The sequence below is a fragment of the Stegodyphus dumicola genome, chromosome X2, assembly GCF_044657685.1.
Source record: "Stegodyphus dumicola isolate Sdum_Otavi_A_Nest chromosome X2, ASM4465768v1".
NCBI classification, from domain to species: Eukaryota; Metazoa; Arthropoda; class Arachnida; order Araneae; family Eresidae; genus Stegodyphus; species Stegodyphus dumicola.
In genome coordinates this window covers 141,591,226-141,613,261 of record NC_140781.1, presented here as the reverse complement: position 1 = coordinate 141,613,261, position 22,036 = coordinate 141,591,226, and the positions used below count along the sequence as shown (strand labels likewise).

Genomic DNA, 22,036 nt, shown 5'->3' with positions numbered 1-22,036 from the left:
AATTTCTTTCTCTTTCATTCCTTCTCTTTCTCGTTTTTGTTTTAGCTACATGGTAATGGGAAAATTTTTGGTGCCCATTTTCCTGAATGCATTTATAAAGTTCTAGCCTAAAAAGGCAATTTTCACTGGAAGAGACTGGTTATATATTAAGTAAAATGGTCACTCTATTTCTATTAGGCCTAGCAGCGGCCGAGCGGTTATGTCACTGAACACTGGCAGTTCGGTCCGAATTTCGAATCCTGCGAACGGACAGGCTGCATGGGTGTGTTTAAGGTTTTCCCCGTGTGTAACATATATACGAGACAGTTTCCCTTAGAAAGTCCTCCACGAAGGTATCCCTCCCATTATGCAGATAACCCTCTGGCTTTGCCGTAATTACATAAACCAAACCTACTTCTGGCTACTGGCCATGAGGTACGAATTGCCGTGCCGGAGTACTAGCCCAGATAAATATGCAATGCCTAACCTGTAATTGTAGTAATCTGTAATAAATATGCGATGCCTAACCTGTCGTTGTATAGGGTGTAAATAGCATTTTAGACAAAAAGTAGTTCCAGAGTGGAGAAGAGTAAGGCGAATCCCTCTACTTCCTGACAGGAAAAGAAATTTCATTAGTGGGAGAAACGATACGACTTTATACGGGAATGAATGTAGTGTGATGTGTTGAGCAAAGTAGTAATGAAATGTGAAAGTATTAGAAATCTAAAACCATTGGGAAGAGCGAGACTCATTGTCGGCTTAATGTCATGTTGGCTAACTGTCCGTGTCGACAAAGTGTCCTGTCGGCTAAGTGTCCATGTCAGCTAAGTGTCCATGTCGGCTAAATGTCCTGTTGGCTAACTGTCCTTGTCGGCTAAATGTCCATGTTGGCTAAATGTTTTGTCGGTTTAGTGTCCACGACCGACGAGGAACACGACTCCAAACGGAACATTTTTGGGAAAGTTTCAAAATGTTGCTCATAGCCGGGACACGTTCCTCCTAGCAAGACGAAACATTTCTCGGAAGCCTCCCGCTTATATAGTGCTACTAGAACTCGTTTCTTAGAAGTGTCCCACATAGAAGTTCCCTAGAAGTGATAGCCTCTTAACTTTAGGTTCTATTACGTTATAAGGGCTGTAAAAAACCGCCAAACTACTGTTGATGCCAATGCTGGCAAAAATACTTACGGTAACTCTAATGCAAGAAAGGAAGCATAATAGTAAACAACTATCAAAGATTACTGTTTTAGTTCAGATGAAAGGTTAATTTCAAGTAAACACTTTTTTTTGTTATTATAATTTATAAACAAAAGGTTAAACATAACTAAATTAAATGGGAGATATAAGTATTTTTTATGTCTTCCAACATAGCAGAAAATATTTCAGATTTTTTGTGCAAGCGTCTGTACCTAAACTCGGACAAATAGTAGTCGAAATGCTGTCGAGCAGTATGACTTTTATAATGCCATTTAGCACTGCCCCACGGCCGCTCTACTGTTTGTCTATGACACTCACTTTCGGGGTCCACAAAATTGTAGTTGTAATTGACAGTAAAATGTTCAAAACCGGCATTTTTCAGTTCATCCGACTTGTATGATTTCCAGAAGTAAGTATAAATTAATGCTTCCTTCTGCGATATTTTCTTTTATGATGTTCAATAAAGTTTTCGCCAATCGTTCTGGAACAGCGATTAAGAAGAACCATTTATTTGATTCTCTGCATAATCTGCCGAAAACACATAGTGGCGGAAGAATGCATCCAACGTTATTCTTTCTTCTACTGAAAAGGACTTTTTTCTACTTCAACAGTTTTGCCCCATCCGCCGATTTTCAAGTTAGGCCAAGTAAATAAAGTTGTATCACATACCTCACGCATGTAACTGTTCCAGTCAACAGTTGTATTGTGGTTCATCTTCAGCTGAGTTGACAAAATTCAATAGATGTCATCTCCTGACACCAAAAATAGATGAACCTAATGGTAGTAAGTAAAGGGATTTTTGATCCTTCAAACCAATTTTGACTTCTTAATCCTTTCTTCTCATTACAGGTTTCTTTCCTGTACTGCCATTTCGCTACTGAGTTACCACTAAAGATAATTTCATCTTGTGGTTGTTCGAACATAACTTTCTATCATGAATGATGCCTGTTCTTTAAAAAAATTCTATTGCAGACCTTTTGTTATTGGGCAATTCCCAAATTGTTAAATCCATAGTGTTATTAGAAAAGAATTAAAAAATTAAACTAGTATTTCAATGGCGACTTATAAATATAGAACTGTCTAAATTTATGCACATCGGCACGTTCGCTAGATTTGGCGTGGGTTAAATGAGCATGTTTACTAGATTTGGCGCTTTCGTGCATATATTTCTGCTGCAATTTTTTAGGGTCCCTAAAACGGAATAGTACCTAACTTTGTTTTCCTATACAGGGTTTGTATATTTATAAGTAGCATATCTAGGTCTAACTTTTATTTATCTTCCTTTTGCATTTATTATATTTTGGAATTTTCTTCGTTAGGAATTTTCACTTTCAGTGACAAGTTATCTCACTAGTCCAGTCATATTTGATGCACGTTTCATGTGACTTCAACTCTTCTGATTTTTTCTTGTGGCCCAATGGCCTTACGGAGTGCTCCGTGCATTCCTTCCTTTAATTTCTCCTTAGTGAGATCCCATGATTTGAAATTCTGCTTTGTTATAAACTATTACAGCTAAAATTCAAGCAGCCAGCAAAATCACACTTACAAGTAATTCTTTGGTCAAAATTCGGCTAAGTTCAAATTGTGACACTACAAGATTATATTTTTTTAATAAATTTCTCTAATGTGACAAAATGCAAGAAGCTATTAAAGGAGTAAATGGATCCTATTTTAACATTAGGCTACATAAGCCTGAAAAAGGAATATCAGTTCCTCAATTCTATTACATATTAATTGTATGACTTTGTGTACATTATAGCCAAGTTCAGCAATGGCTGCAGAAATATCTTTAGGGATATTAACTGAAAGTCCAAGTTATTCATATTTGATGGGTTGTTTGTGGTTATGATTTACTACAGTGTTTGATACCTGTGCTCTTACTAAGTTCACTATGATCATTTTCTGTACAAAGGAGAATTTCTGGATTTTTGCCATTAATGTGGGGAAGGAATTTTGCTTTGGTGATAACTTTGGGAAGATCTACATATAATCCATTGGAAGTTTAACAATAACTGATGGAACAGAGACTTGTAAAGGAGTATATGATTGCTGCGGTAAAGCACTATCATCAGATTACTGATCAACTGCACTACTGTTAACAGCATTCAATGGGCTACATCTATTTTGAGTAGAAATTTGTTGAGATTTACTTGCAGCAAATGATACTTAGCAGTTTTCTTTTTCTTTTCTTTTTTTTTTTTTTTTTTAATTGTAGAGACATTAGGATATAATTTGGAAGCCAGAGAGATGAAACATTAGCAACCACCTTCGCCGGGAATCGAACCACGGACTTCTGGAATACCGGCCCAGCATGCAGAACCACTACACCACAAAGGCACGCTAGGAAAGTAGGAGAAATACCTTATAAAATGATCAAGAGTTCAGTGGAATTATTCTGACTTATTAAAATATTTTTTTTTTTTCATTTAACAACAGTGTTAACAGGCCCTTCATTTGAAGAAGGGTTGCTAGCCTTACAAATAAACTCATTTACCTCTCCAAAAGTATATCTCCTTCTCGATGCACCCAATGGTATACTCTACTTGAGTATAGACTGAATCATCTGTAGAAACATGACATTGTATTTTTTTATAACAAATAAGCCAGTAAAGATTGTTAATTTCCCTGTCATTCTCCTTTGTATTAGGTAAGCTAGACACTGTTCTTTAATTAGAAGAATCGAAACAGTCTATCAGGATATCTATTCATGATGCTTTAATGTTAAACCTGGTAGAAGGGCTCACGACGCTGTCATTCAAAATTAATTTTTAAAGCTATGAATTTCAATATTTTGAATATTGTTTTGGTTGCCTTTCAGCACATAATTTTTTTTTTTTTTAAATAAAGTTGATTTCAAACATTTATTTCTCAGAACGAAGTAACTGCTAATTCAAATAAAAATTATCTTAGTAAGTTCAATGTGACAAGGCTGCATGATTTCCTATTTGAGAAAAAAAATGAATTTTAATAAACTTTCTATTGCCCTCCATAAGTCTGTTTTCATTTTATAATAAATTAGTTTACAGGAAAAAAAAAAACTACTATTAATCTTTATAAGTTTATCCTATTATAGGAACACTATTATGCATACTCTCTTAGGAATACTACCATTGGAACTTCATTAAAAAAATTATTATTCAATTTTTTTTTTTAATAAATACATGATTGAAAACTTCGGTACTTTTCCGTTTTGCCGGCACAAACGATAAAGTCGCTAATAATGGTACAATTGATGCCAAACGAAATATCTTCGCTGGTAACCTTTTACACCTCATTTCCAAAACAAGTCGCAGCCATTTCTTACCAGACTGATTGTTTCTTTCAACTTGTATTCAAAATTAAGATTTAACCTCAAATTAATGTAGATAATTACTGAGAGAATTATATTTTTCTAGCGTAATTTACGTGATGAGATCACTTGTTGTCACGTGATAGGAACCGGCGAATCAGGATGTTGAACCATGATAGCATAGTAAATTCTTAAATTGTCTTTTTACAAATTTATTCTCTTTATTATTACAAATTATAAACCATTTTAAAATGTTTATGCCTTCAAAATAAAAAATTCTTAGAACTAACATTTGTTAAAATTTTTTATGTGTATACTGTATGCTGTCGCCAACAAAGTCTGCTTGGCGAGATTTGTGCCAGCAAAACGGAAAAGTACCAAAACTTTTCTTCAAAACATACTAAATATCATAAAATGGCTCTATTTCATTAGACATCTGAATTTTTAGATCAAAGTCTTAACTGCAATTTTTGTCAACGACATTTTGAAATGTCTTAGTTTCATTCAGCCTTCTGTTTGAAAAATTAATCTGTTATAAGCTTCTTGTATTTTATGGGAAAACTATACTCCAAAAGACTTTAATTGTTATTAAATTCCAAACTGATTTTTATAAAACATCAATAGTCTGAAAATAAATATTTAGCAGACTTATTTGTTAAAATACAGTAGAAGACTGAAAATCTGCCAACCTACCACACATGCAGCCTCTTAGATATTATCAGAAAAGTCAGAGAGAATGAAAATAAATTATTAATTTTTTTTAATGAGAAAAATATTCTAGGTTGGCACCCTGGAGCTGGAATGGATCCATTTTCAGCTTCAGCTGATAAAGCAAAAAAGGTGCCTGTTGTTACTTATGTTTAAATACAATTTCAGTGTGTCAACCTGAAATATTTTATCTTGCTTTTTACTTAATTTTAATCATGAGTGCCAGTTAATTCAACTGGCTTTGGTGGCATTTAGACAAAACTGGCGACAAATTTCTTTTTACACCACTGAAATGAGATTATCTTATCATCACTTTCATTAACTGTAGCCAAATATTTTGCCAAAATCATTAAACTTGCACCTATAATGCAGATTAACCATAAGCTGTTTTAATCGAGCAAGATTACAGAAGATGAAATTTTGGTTTTCTTCAAATTTTTGTTTTCATTAGTTATCAAAGATTATGGTTCATCAAGTTATGATCCAAATATGTTTTCTGTACAAGATTTTGATAAAGAAACTCGAATGGGTTTTACAATTTGCCATATGATGAAGAATATGTCATTTAATTCTTTCAGGAGAATGGGAATTATCCATAATCCGTTAATCTTTGGATTATGGTAACTTGGCGTTTTTTTGGCGACCAACCCTGCTACAGCAACCTGCTAGTTTCTGTTTGGACGGCATTTTGTTTTCACGAAGTAAAGGCATTTCCCCCCCCCCTCAACATTTTTTTCCAACAATCTGTTAGCCGAATTACGCTTATGCTAGAACTTTTATGGAACAAAAGTGCTTAATCATGACAAAGATTAGGTGTGAAATTGGGAGAAAGTGCAGAATCGCAAACTGCTTGCCGCATTTTTAAGAATTGCACATACACAGTATCCATGTACACATCGACCTATTTTCACTTTAAAAAACATCCCAGAATTGCACAAAAATGGCATTGCGCACACTCTTGACTTTATCCATGTACACTGCTAAAGTCCTAGCTAGTTACCTTTATCACCTTACCAAAATGTCGCAAAACTACCTGTTACCATATTCCAAAGATTAGCCCCATAATCAGTCTTTATTCAAATAATCACAAGTTGAAGTTATATTTTGTGCGGCTGATCTTTGGAATATGGTAACTGGTAGTTTGGCTACATTTTGGAGGCGATAAAGGTTACTACCTAGGACTTTCGTAATAATGCGAGAAGTACTTAGTTCCGATTACGCATTATTTTGTGTGAGGGAAATGAGAGATCATGAGATATGTCCTGTGACATTAATGGACGAATTACAGTTCTTTAATCGAAAAAGGGGGAAATTTGGAAAACTGTAGTACTATATTATTTTGTATTAAGCTTCATTGTGTGTTGTGTGAAATAGTGGAAGTGTGCGTGCCACGTAATGAAGATTAGGTAAGTTAGTATTTTTAATCATTTGAGGATATTATTTTTATGCATTGTTCTAAATGTAAGGAGTAAATAAATTAATATGATATTACTGGAAAATTGTTATTAGCAATGATTTAGTTTTCACGAAAGTACCGTATTTTTCGCCGTATAAGACGCACTTTTTATCCCCAAAATCAGGGGGGGAAGTGCCTGCGTCTTATACGGCAAATACAAAAGCCCACCATGGCCCTCCGCTGCCCCTCCACCTCTGCATACACACCTTACCGCAGGAATACTCGGCCACTCCGTTCCCTTCCACCTCTTGGCGCCGTCGTCTGTGATATATGTAGTATGGTATATCTGAATGAAATATATCATATTTCATACCACCCCATCAAGATGTCGAAGCAGAAGAGACTGGCATATAAAGTTGCTTTCAAGCTGGAAGTAATAAAATTTGCTAAGGAGCATGGAAACAGAGCAGCGGAGAGACACTTTGCGCCACCTCCAACTGAGAAAATGATAAGAGAGTGGAGGAAACAGGAGGATCAGCTCCAAAAGTTGGATAAAAGCAAGCACACCTTGCGTGGACCAACTGCAAAGTGGCCAGAGTTAGAGGTAGAAGTAAAGGAGTGGATCACACGTCACCGGCAAAATGGACTTTCTGTCTTAACAAAAATGATAATCTATGAGGCCAAACGCATTGCTGTGGAGAAAGGCATTTAGGATTTCACCGGATCACCATCGTGGTGCTATAGATTTATGAAGAGATCTGGCCTTTCTATGCGCACCAAAACCAGAATTGCACAAAAAATGCCAAAGGAATACTATCACACAAGTGTGTGAATGGGTTAAAAGGTCATGGGACTCCGTAAAGAAAGACATTGTTGTAAAATCATTCAAGAAGTGTGGCATTAGTAATGCCTTGGATGGAACAGAAGACGACGTCTTATTTGACACCAGTGAGGAAGAAAGTGATGACAATGACTGCGTGGATCCGTCCTTCCTCATTTTTGATAGCAGCGAAGAAGAGGAATTCTTGGGGTTAGAATAAAACATGACAGCCTTATTTTTGTTACTTTCACTGTTTGCTGACTGTTTATGAGAGTAAAGATAGCTCTTAGTATGTTACATGGTTGACATAAAAATTTTTTTAAAACTGCTGTTAACTTTATACAGTTGATATAAAATATTTTACTACAGAATTTGGTTCATAATCTTTTTTTTCTAGATTTGCCTCCTTTAAAATTGGGTGCGTCTTATACGGCGAAAAATACGGTAATTAGGATTGTAATCTAATTTTCATTAATTTAATGTATGTGCTTATTTATATTTTAAGTAGTGTTTTTTAATTTAATAATTGTGATTTTGTGAGTTATATGTTTGTAGTATTTTGGAATACGTTTGAGTAGAATACGTTGAGTATTTTCATGTATTTTCGTGAAATTTTTCTAATTTATGAGAAAAAAGCAGTGTACATGGATATAGTGAAGAGTGTGCACAATGCCATTTTTGTGCAATTATGGGATTTTTTTTAAGTAAAAATAAGTTGACGTGTACATGGTTTAGTGATATTTTAATTAAATGATAGTTATTTTGTGAATTTTATGTTTGTAGGAATTTGGTATACGTTTCAGTTGAAGTAAACGTGCATGGAAGTAATTTAAATATTTGACACTAAGTACTTGTAACCATTTGTAATGTTTGCGGTATGAATTCGTTGGTGACGTTTATAATATAATAGGTAATTTAGAGATAAAAGTTTTTGGATATTTTATTTATTTTATACGTGGAAATGTTCATCTTTGGAAAGGGTATATACTTTTTGCGATTAGGTAATTTCATATATGTTCTTTTTACCGGATTTAAAGATTCACAAAATTTTCATGCATTTTCGTGAAATTTTTCTAATTTATGAGAAAAAAGCAGTGTACATGGATATAGTGAAGAGTGTGCACAATGCCATTTTTGTGCAATTCTGGGATGTTTTTTTAAGTAAAAATAAGTTGATGTGTACATGGTTTAGTGATATTTTAATTAAATGACAGTTATTTTGTGAATTTTATGTTTGTAGGAATTTGGTATACGTTTCAGTTGAAGTAAACGTGTATGGAAATAATTTAAATATTTAACACTAAGTATTTGTAACCATTTGTAATGTTTGTGGTATGAATTCATTGGTGGCGTTTATAATATAATAGATAATGTAGTGGTAAAAGTTTTTGGATATTTTATTTATTTTATACATGGAAATGTTCATCCTTTGAAAGGGTATATACTTTTTCGCGATCAGGTAATTTCATATATGTGCTTTTTACCGAGTTTAAAGATTCACAGAATTTTTTTTGCATTTTCGTGCAAATTTTTGTAATTTATGAGAAAATAGCAGTGTAGATGGATAAAGTTAAGAGTGTGTGCAATGCCATTTTTGTGCAATTCTGGGATGTTTTTTTAAGTAAAAATAAGTCGACATGTAAATGGTTTATGTGTATGTGCTATTCTGAAAAACGCTTAAGGAGTTTGCAATTGTGCACTTTTTCCCAATTTTGCAGTTAATATTTGTCATGATTAAGCAGTTTTGTTACATAAAATTTCTAGCATAAGTGTAATTCGGCTAGTAGATTGTTGGAAAAAGTGTTCAGTAAATAAAAAGAAACATGTTTTTACTTCGTGAAGACAAAATGGCGGCGAAAAAAAAAATAGAGAGTTGCTGTAGCAGAGTTGGTCGCCAAATTTTCGCCAAAAAATCGCCAAGTTACCATAATCCAAAGATCAACCTTTTGTGCTATGCAGCTCTGAAACAGAACTGCAACTAACAAAAAGAAAAAAAAAAAAGACTATAAACGCAAAATTTGTTCAACAGAACTTTCACTTTACAAAATCATATAAGGTTTTCCCGAACTATTCATGAACAATTATACTTTATAGCAGCAATGCACCTTGAATGTAGAGTTGCCCTTAATATTCAAACTATATTTCATATCAGATTTATGTTAACAGAAAAGTTATTCAGTTAGAGTTGGAATTCTTAGCTTTGTGACCAGAACTAAAAACGGTAATTTTATGTCACATCAGAATAGTAAGCTCTAAATGAACTCAAGACTGTCCAACAAGAAAAGTGGAAAAAAAAAAAAATTAGGAACAACAAAGTGCTCTAAATGATTAAGAAATACCGACTCTGTATAATTCAATCGACAATATTTTCCACATTTGCTCCAAATTATGTCATGCCTTACACCTAGTAGTACTGAAACTCATACAGACTGTATACATACGATCACCAAAATAAATTCTTTTTGGAGCAGACTACCCAAGACATTCTTTCATTCAAACGACTAATGTCTGCCTGAATGGCTAAGATCGCAAGTTGTTTCTACCCTCCCCCCTACAATTCACAACAGCTTCAAGAGCAGTTTTGCCAAATGTTTGTATCAGTGCATCTTTATTATAGAGTGTCTTGCCCTAAAAGGTTTCGGTTAATCTTTGGATTATGGTAACGTGGCGATTTTGTGGAAACCAACCCTGCTACAGCAGCCTGCTAGTTTCTGTTTGGACGACATTTTGTTTTCACGAAGTAAAGGCATTTTTTGTTTAATCAACATTTTTTTCCAACAATCTGCTAGCCGAATTATGCTTATGCTAGAACTTTTATGGAACAAAAATGCTTAATTATGACGAAGATTAAATGCAAAATTGGGAGAAAGTGCAGAATCGCAAACTGCTTGCCGTGTTTTTAAGAATTGGACATACACGGTATCATCCATGTACACGTCGACCTATTTTCACTTAAAAAAACATCCCAGAATTGCACAAAAATGGCATTGCACACACTCTTGACTTTATCCATGTACATTGCTAAAGTCCTAGCTAGTAACCTTTATCGCCTTACCAAAATGTCGCCAAACTACCTGTTACCATATTCCAAAGATTAGCCAAGGTTTCTTTTGTGGTTCTTTATGTTAAAAAGTGACTTAGTATATACTCAGTAGTTAATGGCAGTTCTTTATTACGAACTAGAAATTATATCATTTGAAACTTTCACAACTCTCTCTTCGTTAATGCGAGAGGGGAAGAAATTGTTGTAAATCTGAAATGGACTGAAATTTGAGGCATACTGGCATTTGAATGTAATGATTTGAGGCAATTTTGCATTTTAAGCAAACAGGTAAGTGATTGCTTTGGCCTTCAAAAGGCTGTATGCAACATTATTTATGAAACATATATCCTTGTTAATGATTGTTTCAAACAATATTTGAAAACTTTTTAAACATTTTGAAACATGAATATAATGAAACGAATGAAATAACATATCATCAATGGATAACCATAGACTACTCAATATTCACTTCAACTTTACATCTGATTTTAAACCTCAGCTTTTGCATATCCTAAAAACTTTGGATGAAACATCATATTACTCCTATCAGGCCAGATATTTGAAAAAACAAAAAACTACAAACAGATTAATATATTTTGTTACTTGATTTTTTTTTTTTTAATTTTATGTTTGTTTGGCAGACTTCAGTACAATTACATTCCATTTTTCTGTAGCATATAAGCCATGTTCAAAAAGAAGCTGAACTTTTGCTATAATATCTTTATTGCTTGTTGTACAACATTTTGGGCACTGTCGCCCTCAAAGTAGAATCCTTTGCTGGCAATACAATATTTCCATCATTTCTTACATTTTTTAAAAGCCTCCTAGAAAGAAATTTTTGTAGGGATGTGCAAGTGTCTTGTCGCATTCTCTGAATCTCCTCTACCGATTTGAAAACAACATCCTTTCAACGTGGTTTTCAGTTTGACTGACAACATAGAAGACTGCTGGGATTAGATCCGGAGAATACGGTGGATGGGACATAACTAGAGTGTGATGTTCTGTTTGACAGGGATGCAGACATAGAGCGATGTGCAAGCTGGAACATTGTCATGATGCAACATCCAAGTTTGGTTTTTCCACAATTCAGGCCTCTTCTTACCCACAGCATCCCTCCAGCATGCTAGAATTTCCTGATACACTTCCTTGTTTATCAAGGAACATCAAGGTCAGAAGGTAAACTTCCTTGTTTATTCCTGATGGACAATGCCTTTGCAGTCAAAAAACACAGCCAACATCATCTTGATCTTTGGCCCATTTGTGCATGCCTTTTTTTTTTTTTTTTTTTTTTTTTTTTTTTTTAACGAGGAAACCCTCCCCTCCTACTGCAGTAATTGCTCCTTCGTGTCAATATCATAGCCATAAACCCAAGTCTCATCACTTATTTTTAGCAAAATTTCACATGCAAACATTCAAGCTCTTTTATTGCCACTTTGCCACTAATGCAACAAATGCCTTGTACTTCAGCGGCTGTAGATCGCCAACTAATGATCAGAGTGAAATCTGACAAATGGCAGTTGGTGTTAAATGATCCCACTATGTGCATTCAGTAGGGGAAGCATGTTTCCTCTGTAACTTGGAGTGCTATTCTAAAAAGGTTGGTTGCTTTTGAACATACCTCATGTATTAAACCACATAATAAACTCAGAGTTATTGTTTGTCTAAACTAAATACATGGTCAATAACAGTTTAATTCATCATAGCTTTCTAATGAATTGCAAGCCTGCACTTTACCTCAAAACATCAAGACATTTTACTCCAATGATAGTAGTTGAACCGTATACAAAAAAAGGAAATTTTTTTTTTTTTTTTTTTAATTTTGTCCATGCAATTAAAGATTACACCTTTTTCCGTCATTATTCAATTTCCTTAACTTAGTCCAAAATGCCTCAGTTTGTATTACAGGTTAAAAATCAACACCGTATGCCACAGAACTCGGTACTTCTTGACTCCTTCCTGAATTTTAATAAACAAAAATCATTAAAAGCTCAAAATCTTAAAACAATAAAAACTGAATAATGACTATGAATTAAAACGGATATAAGATAAAACTGAAACATTTATTATATCTGATGCTATATCACTGGCATATTATCCTAAATTCCTTCATATAATTTTACATTTTTTCAAAAGCTAATTTAATAATTTGTAATATATGAAATTTGGGTTGATCTTTACATTATGGTAACTTGGCGTTTTTTTGGCGAAAATTTGGCGACCAACTGTTTTACAGCAACCCTCTATTTTTTTTTCCCCGCTGCCATTTTGTCTTCACGAAGTAAAGACATGTTTCTTTTCCTTTTATCTACTGAACACTTCTTCCAACAATCTACTAGCCGAATTACACTTATGCTAGAAATTTTATCTAACAAAACTGCTTAATCATGACAAATATTCACTGCAAAATTGGGAAAAAGTGCACAATACAATACTCCTTACGCGTTTTTCAAAATAACACATACACATAAACCATGTACACGCCGACTTATTTTTACTTAAAAAAACATCCCAGAATTGCACAAAAATGGCATTGCGCACACTCTTCACTATATCCATGTACACTGCTTTTTGCTCATAAATTAGAAAAATTTCACGAAAATACATGACAATTTTCTCAATCTTTAAAGCCGGTAAAAAGAACATATATAAAATTACCTGATCGCGAAAAAGTATTTACTTTTTCCAAATATGAACATTTCCACATATAAAATAAATAAAAGATCCAAAAACTTTTACCTCTAAATCATCTATTACATTATATACGTCACCAACGAATTCATACCATAAGCATTACAAATACTTAGTATCAAATATTTAAATTATTTCCATGCACGTTTACTTCAACTTAAACGTATACCAAATTCCTACAAACATAAAATTCACAAAATAACTATCATTTAATTAAAATATAATTAAATTCAAAAACACTACTTAAAATATAAATGAGCACATACATTAAATTAATACATACATAAATACCTATTTCGAATTCACTTTAGTTACGGCCATGGGATCCAAAAATTCACGAACACTGTTTCACACAACACAGAATAAAGCCAAATACAAAATTTCCAGATTTTTTCCCGATTAAAGAACCGTAATTCGTCCATTAATATCACATGACATATCCCATGATCTCTCATTTCCCTCACACAAAATAATGCGTAATCGGAACTGAGTACTGCTGACATTATTACCAAAGTCCCAGGTAGTAACCTTTATCGCCTCCAAAATGTCGCCAAACTACCAGTTACCATATTGTAAAGATCAACCGAAATTTGAAACATACACATAAAAAAATAAATACATAAACTTCCTTGACCTATTTGGAATATAATTCAAAATTCCTCAAGATGTAATACATTAAAAATCTTGACAATTAAACACATACTTGTGGTTCAAACTACACAATTCAACAGTATAAAACTGACAGATTTAAATTACATATACATAAAATAAACAACAATTACATTTAAATATATATATACTTTTTCTTGCAGATCAGAAATAAATTTATTTAAAGTAGATGTACGAAATACACAATAATCCATATTATACATATTAATAAAAACTTCAGAAACAAAACTATTTTAAAACGTTTTAGCGTCCTTTGCATGGCATTGAGGTATGCAGTGACATGAAAATATTCAACAAACAGCACCATCGTATGCAGTACAGCTTATGAACTAATTTCTACACGGAATGGATATGCCACATATCACTGAAAATGCACAGACTAGTGGACATTGTTATTTCCTTTAACATCTAATGCCTTGACACAAATTACAACACACGAAACTAGTTAAAAAACACGTACATTTGGTCAACTTTTACTGCAGTTTAACAACTTACCGTATTTATATGATGTACAATAGTATCTGCAATTACTGAAGCGTGCCGAATATTTTCTTCAGCTAACATCGTCAACATATTTATGTGAGGTTTGCTATTAAAGTTTAGATCACTTAAAGATGATTTGTACTCTTCAGCAACAGTCTGTGCCATGCTGGCACGATGGCTTAATATCAAATATTAAAAAATGCAAACATTATATTTTTAAATAAATTAACAAGGAACAGGAAATGGACACTGATCATCATCGTCGGACAAGCACAGGAAAACATTTATATATTTCAGCAATTACAACGAATAGACGTTGTAATCGCAGGGTCATATTAAAAGTGAAAACACTGAGAGTATATGAAATAATCGTGTAAAGTACTGTTGCCAAATTCAAACACTAATTTCGTTTAAAAAAATTATTTCCAAATAAAAAAAAAGCTGCTTTGAAAACGACAAACTCTGACTGGCTGAGATCCTATTTTATTCTCGAGTGTCGAGATGTAGAAACACAAACGACAAACAACACGCCAAATGTCTAGAGCTGGGTCGGAAACAGATCTAAAGAACATGAACTTCGCTCACGCAACGGGTTATCATGTAAAGCTATTGATTGCTTATTTAGCTCAAGGTACGCATTTCTTTCGTTTATTGCACCGACTTCTCATTTTTCCAACTTTGAAAAAAAACTTATTTATGGAAACAACACCCCCACCAAAAAAAAAATTAATAGCACTTTTATGATAGTATATTGAAGGGCTGCGTTTGTTGGCCTCATTACCGAATTTTAATGAAGCAGAATGGAATGGTGTTAAGCATAGGAATATAATTTATTCCTCATACAGAAAATAATTGTGCCGGGAGCATTGTAGCAGCCTTTCTTCCCCATGGGACACACCAGGACGCCTATTCCCTGATCACTCGATCTGTCTACAACTTGAGCTAACAATATTGACTCAAAAAAACCGATATATTGACAGCCATCACAACTTATCGGAGAAAGCCATTTTGTGGTCCTCAGTTGGTGGGCGGGTAGGTCCATTTGACTTTACTGAAAGGGGACATGGCTTCAAGGAGCTTTAGACAAATCGCAGTACACACGAGTGACGAAATTCATAGCGCGCGCTAGCTGAAGTTATAGAAATAGTCTCCCATTATTTCACTAACTCATACGCTGCATTTGTAGTTCGAAAAAAAATTGCACAAAACAGTATTATGACCAAGGAGATTATGACCAACACGCAGCAGAATATGCTGCTGTGTTATGTGAAGGAAAATCCCGTTTTTAATGGGGAAAGTTAACGCAGGAATTTAGAGCTAAGAGATAAAAAGTGATATGGGATACCACGAAAGCAACAGTAAATAGATAAGAGTAAATGAATTAAGCTTACTTCAAAACCTTTCAGAAATAAACAATTTTAATTATTTAAATTTATAATATGATTAATTTGCATTACAATCTAATAGCAAACTTTTTTTTCATGACAGACAAACAAAGTAGACAGATGTCTTGTTTTGCACCCGCTAAGTCTTTCTGCACCGATGGGCGAAAAATCAAGCATAGGTGTGAAGGAAAGGTATATAGAAAGGAGGGCAAATTCGTATTTGAGGAGAGTAAAAAGGAACTTCGTACATTTTGTACGAGCTCAAAAGGCCAGAAAGAAAAGGTGGGACAAAATAAAATTTAAAATAAATGGCCCAAAAAATAATAGAGGGGGAAAAAAGGGCCTATAGAAAGAAAAGGAAAAGAAGTAGAAAATATCCTAAAAATACGATTGTGTCCATGAGTGTAGTTAAAAGGAGTTCATTTGCCAAAATTAGTGTCTTTAAGAAGCAAACTTCAGCTAAGTTGAAAAATAAATAAATAAATAAATAAATTCCTACATGGTAATGTGTATGCCCTTATCTTGAGACCTAACTAGAAAAGACATATATCATCACAGAGATGTACATAATATTTTAACTAAAGTAACATTAACTATTACCGTTACCAAAAAATTCATGTATATTTCAGAAAAACAGTAATTGACAAAATCATAAATCCATACACAGTGTGAATGCATATCAGCAAAAATAAATTATACAGTTTATTTTTTTTTAAATATTAGTTAAATATAAAATTAATTTATTAATTTAACCGTTGTAATTTATTATAGTACAAGTTTAACAAATTCCGTCACACTGTATTTATATATGCTCATAATTTTAAGTTTGATACCTGGAAAAAAAAAGTCGGGGATCTTAGTTACAAAAATCACAATCTATACTCATCGATGGTCAAGAGATCCCCATTTTTTCCCTCTCAAGAAATGCCTAAGCACGAAGAGGGGGGGCCTCCGAAGGGTGTGAATTGCTAATAAGAACGGACTACTGATAAGGAATGTGGCGTCTCTACGGAATAGTTACGAAGGAAAGAACCATTTGACTTGCTACTATTACTAACTATTCTATAATGCTAGAATCTTATGAAAATACTAAATAAAGGAATTTAATGGCACTTTAGTGATAGAGAATAAGATATTGTATAGAGAACAGAATGTTACTTATCTGAATATTCCGTGTCAGGGTTTCTTTTGGATTTCTCGTGTAGATAGTAAACAGCGAACAAGATGTTTGAAGATTCGAAGAAGAGAAGTTTCCTTTTTCAATTTGATGAATGAGACATTGCATAGGGAAGGTGCATTAAACGTTTTTAGAGAGTTGAAAACATTTACTGAAACACTTATTTAAAAATTTCTGAGCTATGTTTAGACACTGCCTCCAGCTCCGCACTCCAGCGGCGTCTCCCTTTTTTTCATGCTTACCTTACAACTGTTTTCACGCAATTTATTTTACAGTTAATATTGGGAAAATATTTCTTAAGTAAGAAATTAGAAAGAAAATATTTCTTTCTTAATATTTCTTCCCTTTTTTTATTTTCTTTTTCTATGAAAATTATTTCTTTCAGGAAAAGAAATAAAATTCATTCGCTATTATAGTATGGCCGATTGCTGCTGCATTCAGCTATCACGCACGTATCAATATGCTTTATTTTGATAATTTATTCTATAATTAACATGAAAGAAAATATTTTTTCCATATAAAATATATAACCAAAATTAAACTAATCTATCCTGTATGTATGATTAATTCGTTTTGAAATTTTTGTCACACAATTACTAATACCTTTTTTTTAATATTACATTGCTGTTATTTTAATTTTATATATATATAAGAACTGCTTATTTTAAATATACTTCCTTCTCAAAAGATTTTATTCTGTGAAAATAATTAAAAGATAGTAATATTATTTTCACAATGCAAGTACTAAAGTAAAAATAATCATTGTAGGTCTCCTGCAGTTGAAGTCCTTGTCAAACCAGCGTTTCGACACATTTTAAATAAAAACTAATAATAATCAATATCTCTTTTACAATATAAAAATGATAACTCTGCTATGAACAGTATTTTTTTTAAGTTTGCAAAGAAACAATGATTTTTGAATGCTAATAGATTACAAAAGTACTACTCCATGAACAAACCCTCAGGCTAGCAGTGTTACTTTATAGCATAATACAATAATAATGAAGTATAACGTCTGCTAACAAGCCCACCAGCGGCCGAGCGGTAGAGTCGCTGAACGCAGGTATTTTGGTCCGAGGTTCGGATCCCACGAACGAGCTGGCCACATTGGCGTTTTAGTGGCTTTCCCATGTGTAACGTGTATACAAGCCAGTTTCCCTTAGAAACCAATATTAAAACGTAATAAAATTACACACACACCCCAAAAAAAATCAGAAAGCCTTCAGATTTTATATTACTCCCAAAGAACCATTTTTTTAACGTTTTGCGTGTTACCTTTATTTATTAAATATCATGTTCTTCGCACTTAAACCATAAAATTGAATTCAACAGCAATATCATATAATTTTAAAAAAGCATATCTTTAGAATTTCCGATACATAGTCTCCCGCACTAGAGATGAAAATGTTTTTTTTTCCTCTTTTTTTTCCCGTACAATGTTGCCATTGCTCGCTTTGAAATCGTTGGCTTTCTTAATCAAAAACTCATAAATGCTTTACAAAATATGAAATAGATAATAAAACAAATTCCCAGTTCCAAATTTGGCCTCCAGATGCCTATATTAGGATGGAGAATTACGTTGTTCAGAATTTCATGGCTCTAGGTAGCGTTGTTTTATCACAGTACGAGAAACATTCATACATTTATGCAGATTCCTCATTATTCAATTTCTTTAAATATAATACAGTGCGATAATACCTAGTGGCAACGATTTGAAAAGTGAAACGCCATTTATCGTGAAACGCCACAAAATGGCAAAACGAAATTAATAGCCCCTCTGGGCTAAAACTTATTTTTAAAAGGATCACACTAGTAGTAATACTGCTACTGAAAAAATATTATAAAGCTATTATATAGTTTTTTTTATTTTTATTTTACAGTAGTGTGAATTTCGCGCAATAATGAACGACATTCCTTTTTATGTTCACAGTATTGTTCGTAAGGTATTCAACTGTCAATTCTTGCTGTACATAAATCGAGTAGAAGCTTATCGGATGTCTATACTTGTATTAAATGAAGAAGGTTTATGTGCTTGATAAACTTATTATCTTCTACATTTTTAAAGAATGTACAATTACAATCAATTACAATTACAATTTATATCTATAATTTCAGGAATAGTATAAATAACCTTTCTTTCAGTAGAAATTGCGTTCTTGTTTTCTGAATGTGTCTCCAAATACTCTCTCAATTCATCGCAAATTAAAATAACTCTAAATTTTGACAATCTGAATTACGCAATGAAAACATCTTTGGGCAGAGCAAAAGCGTCAACGTATTTTCTATAAATTCGCCACCAATTCAGAGATCTACGACCGTATTCTTCGTTTAAATATGAAAAAATCAGCGGCGAAAACACATACAAAGCCATTGTCTACTTAGTAAGTCAACTGCACAACCCTGACTGACGACATGGCAACACTTTTTCGCGCGCTTTCGACAACTTCCGTACTCAGAGAATATAGGATGTCGGGCAGACCTGTTTTTCACTAGCAGCGACATCTGGTGGCCCACAACTTGCTGTCTACTCTCGTAGCGTAGAATAACCGTCCAGAAGAGACTCTCTACCTAACAGGTAGATACTTTGTCGTTCACGTTTCTGGAACACATTCTAGGTGTTCTCTAAAAGCCCTTTTGGTCCCCACTCTCTTGAACATTTACGTAAACGACGTTCCTGCAGCACCTAACACTACGTTAGCAATGTATGCTGACGAAACAGCTATCGTAACACAAAGTGCATCTGTTCGTCCAGTCGTCCAACAGTTAATAGCACACACTCATGCTTTAGAGGCTTGGCTAACCAAATGGAAAATTCAAGTCAACGTACTGAAGACCAAGGCTATCCTATTCACCAGGAAGAAGAATATCAAGCACAATGTCAAGTTCTATGGCAATACGCTTCCCTGAGCTAAGCAGGTCGCTTATCTTGAGGTGATCCTCAATAATTCGCTCACATGAATCCCACACCTTAGAGCTATTATTCAGAAGTTTGGAGTGTATAAAGCCAGATTTTACCCCCTAATATCTCGAAACAATGTTTTATCTATTAAAAAGTTACTTATTTACAGATTCATATTGCGTCCCATGTTCTGTTATGCATGTCTTATTTGGGCTTATGCCTGCCGCTTAAATAGAAAAAGGTTACAAGTTGCACAAAATTCTGTCCTTAGACAAATTACTAACTCCCCGTTGTATATTCGTAAAAATCGGAGGCTTAAATTGTCCAACTCAGGACTCATTCTTGTAATATTGCTAAGAAATTTCATGGAAGTTAAATTACTATTAATAATCCAGCAATTAAAATCTGTAACTATGACTATTATGACCACTTGCTGTGCTCAGACCACTAGCTGTGGGCGCTGTGATCACGTACGATGGAGGGAGGATCTTGGAAGAGCTCCTGAATTTTCAAAGGTGTTTTCCAGAAAATCTTCATTTATTTAAGAAAATTTTCGCGAATATCCTCTGTATTGTCTCGTTCTCAAGGCCGGGAGTTTTCCTGTACCTGGGGGTCTTGTCTTCCTTGCAATCTTTTGCAGCACTAAGACGGAGCGTTCAGATAAGTAGAACTTCTTTTCTCTAAGCTAAATCAAATATATGTCACTAAAGTACCTTTAAATTCATTTATTTATTATGTTCATTATTATTATTATGCTCATTTTATTATGTTCTGGCATTAAATACTTAGTAATTGCTTTAAATCATGTGGTTCTTTTTTGGATACCATCTCGTAGGGACGCTATCCTTATAATAAGTAAGTAGTGTTAGCACTATCCATTGGGGCCCCTTTGAGGAATTTCTCGAGAGGGAAAAACACGATCTCGGGCCTCAATGAATGTATAGAGTTGTAGTTTATGCTCCTTTAATCTATATTTCCTATCTATTTAAATTAAAAGCATATATTAATACAGTGTGCCTCATATTGATAAAATAGTACACATATAATAAATTATGACCATTAATTTAATAAATAAATAAAATGCTTATTTAAAAAAATAATTAATATTAAAATAGAAAAAAAAACTCCGTAATTTATTTACTTATTTATTTTTGTTGATATGTTCTCGCCTTGTTTTGGATTTATGATTTTATCTGATGGTGTTTTCTGAGTATATAAATATGTTGGAAACCGCAATAGATGATGTTACTTAGTTTTAATGTATAACTTTGCATGATATTGTATGTATCTTGATCTTATGTTTCTTCAGTTACTGTGTCTCAAGGTAGAGGCTAATATTGGTTTCCATGTTAAAAAATAAAAGTTTAAATTTAAAAATTTTTAAATTTTAGTTTCCCTGTTATAGCAAAGGTTAGCTTCTAAACTTGACTTATACTGTTATGTGACTGGACCCCCAATATTTATTATTTTATTATTAATTTTCCCCCATCTTTACATCTATTCAGCTTTACAAAACACACTCATTACACACACCTGGAAGACTCTATTTAATGTAAATGATAACAACTTTGACTACACTCATGAACACAATCGTGGGTTTTTTTTAACAAAATTCTCTTACTTCCTTTCCTTTTCTTTCTATAGGCCCTTTTTTTTTTAATTATAAATAAAAAAAATTTTTTTTCCTCTCCATTACTTTTGGGCCATTTATTTTTTACTTTATTTTGTCCCATCTTTTCTTCCTGGCCTTTCGAACTCATATAAAATATACGAAGTTCCTTTTTACTCTCCTCTGAAATACGAAATTGCCCCCTTTCTATATACCTTTCCTTCGCACCTATGCTTGATTTTTCGCCCATCGGTGCAGAAAGACTTAGCGGGTGCAACAAAAGACATCTGTCTACTTTGTCTGTCTGTCTGTCTGTCTGACCACTAGCTGTTCAGACGGAGGGCGATGCAATCACCGAGGCAAGCGGCTGCACATTCGCAGCGCTCTGTAAAAAAGTGAAAAAATTCCTTTCCCCTTAGTGATTATCAATTCAATTATTTTGGAATAGTTTTTTTTTCTGCAAAACCTACACCTTTACCAAAGATTTTAAGCTCCGATGTTCATGAGAATGAAACAGCGGACAATGTAAGGATATACTACGAAAGTCAGGAATTTTAAGATAAGTACCCTTCTTTCATCTAAACTAAATCAAATTTCTATAAATAAGTGCCTTTAAAATCAATAAATTTTAATTTTTCATCAGTTTTTAGCATTAAACAATACTTGAAATTGCTCATTGCTTGTGGCTTTCTTTG

General features: G+C 33.5%; 1 protein-coding gene across 3 annotated transcripts in view; it reads right to left on the bottom strand.

Annotated features, from left to right (window-relative positions):
- The window catches only part of LOC118189518 (uncharacterized), a 317,844-nt gene extending 303,099 nt beyond the window's left edge, over positions 1-14,745 (bottom strand). Inside the window, exon 1 of one of the 3 annotated variants that reach the window (XM_085809144.1) lies at positions 14,284-14,745. In XM_085809144.1, coding sequence (XP_085665270.1) covers positions 14,284-14,436 — 153 coding nt within the window. In that variant the 5' untranslated portion in view covers positions 14,437-14,745. The remainder of the gene's footprint in view (positions 1-14,283) is intronic. The other 2 variants (XM_035360141.2, XM_035360143.2) reach the window with 2 other exon arrangements.
- Between the last annotated feature and the right edge of the window lie 7,291 nt (positions 14,746-22,036).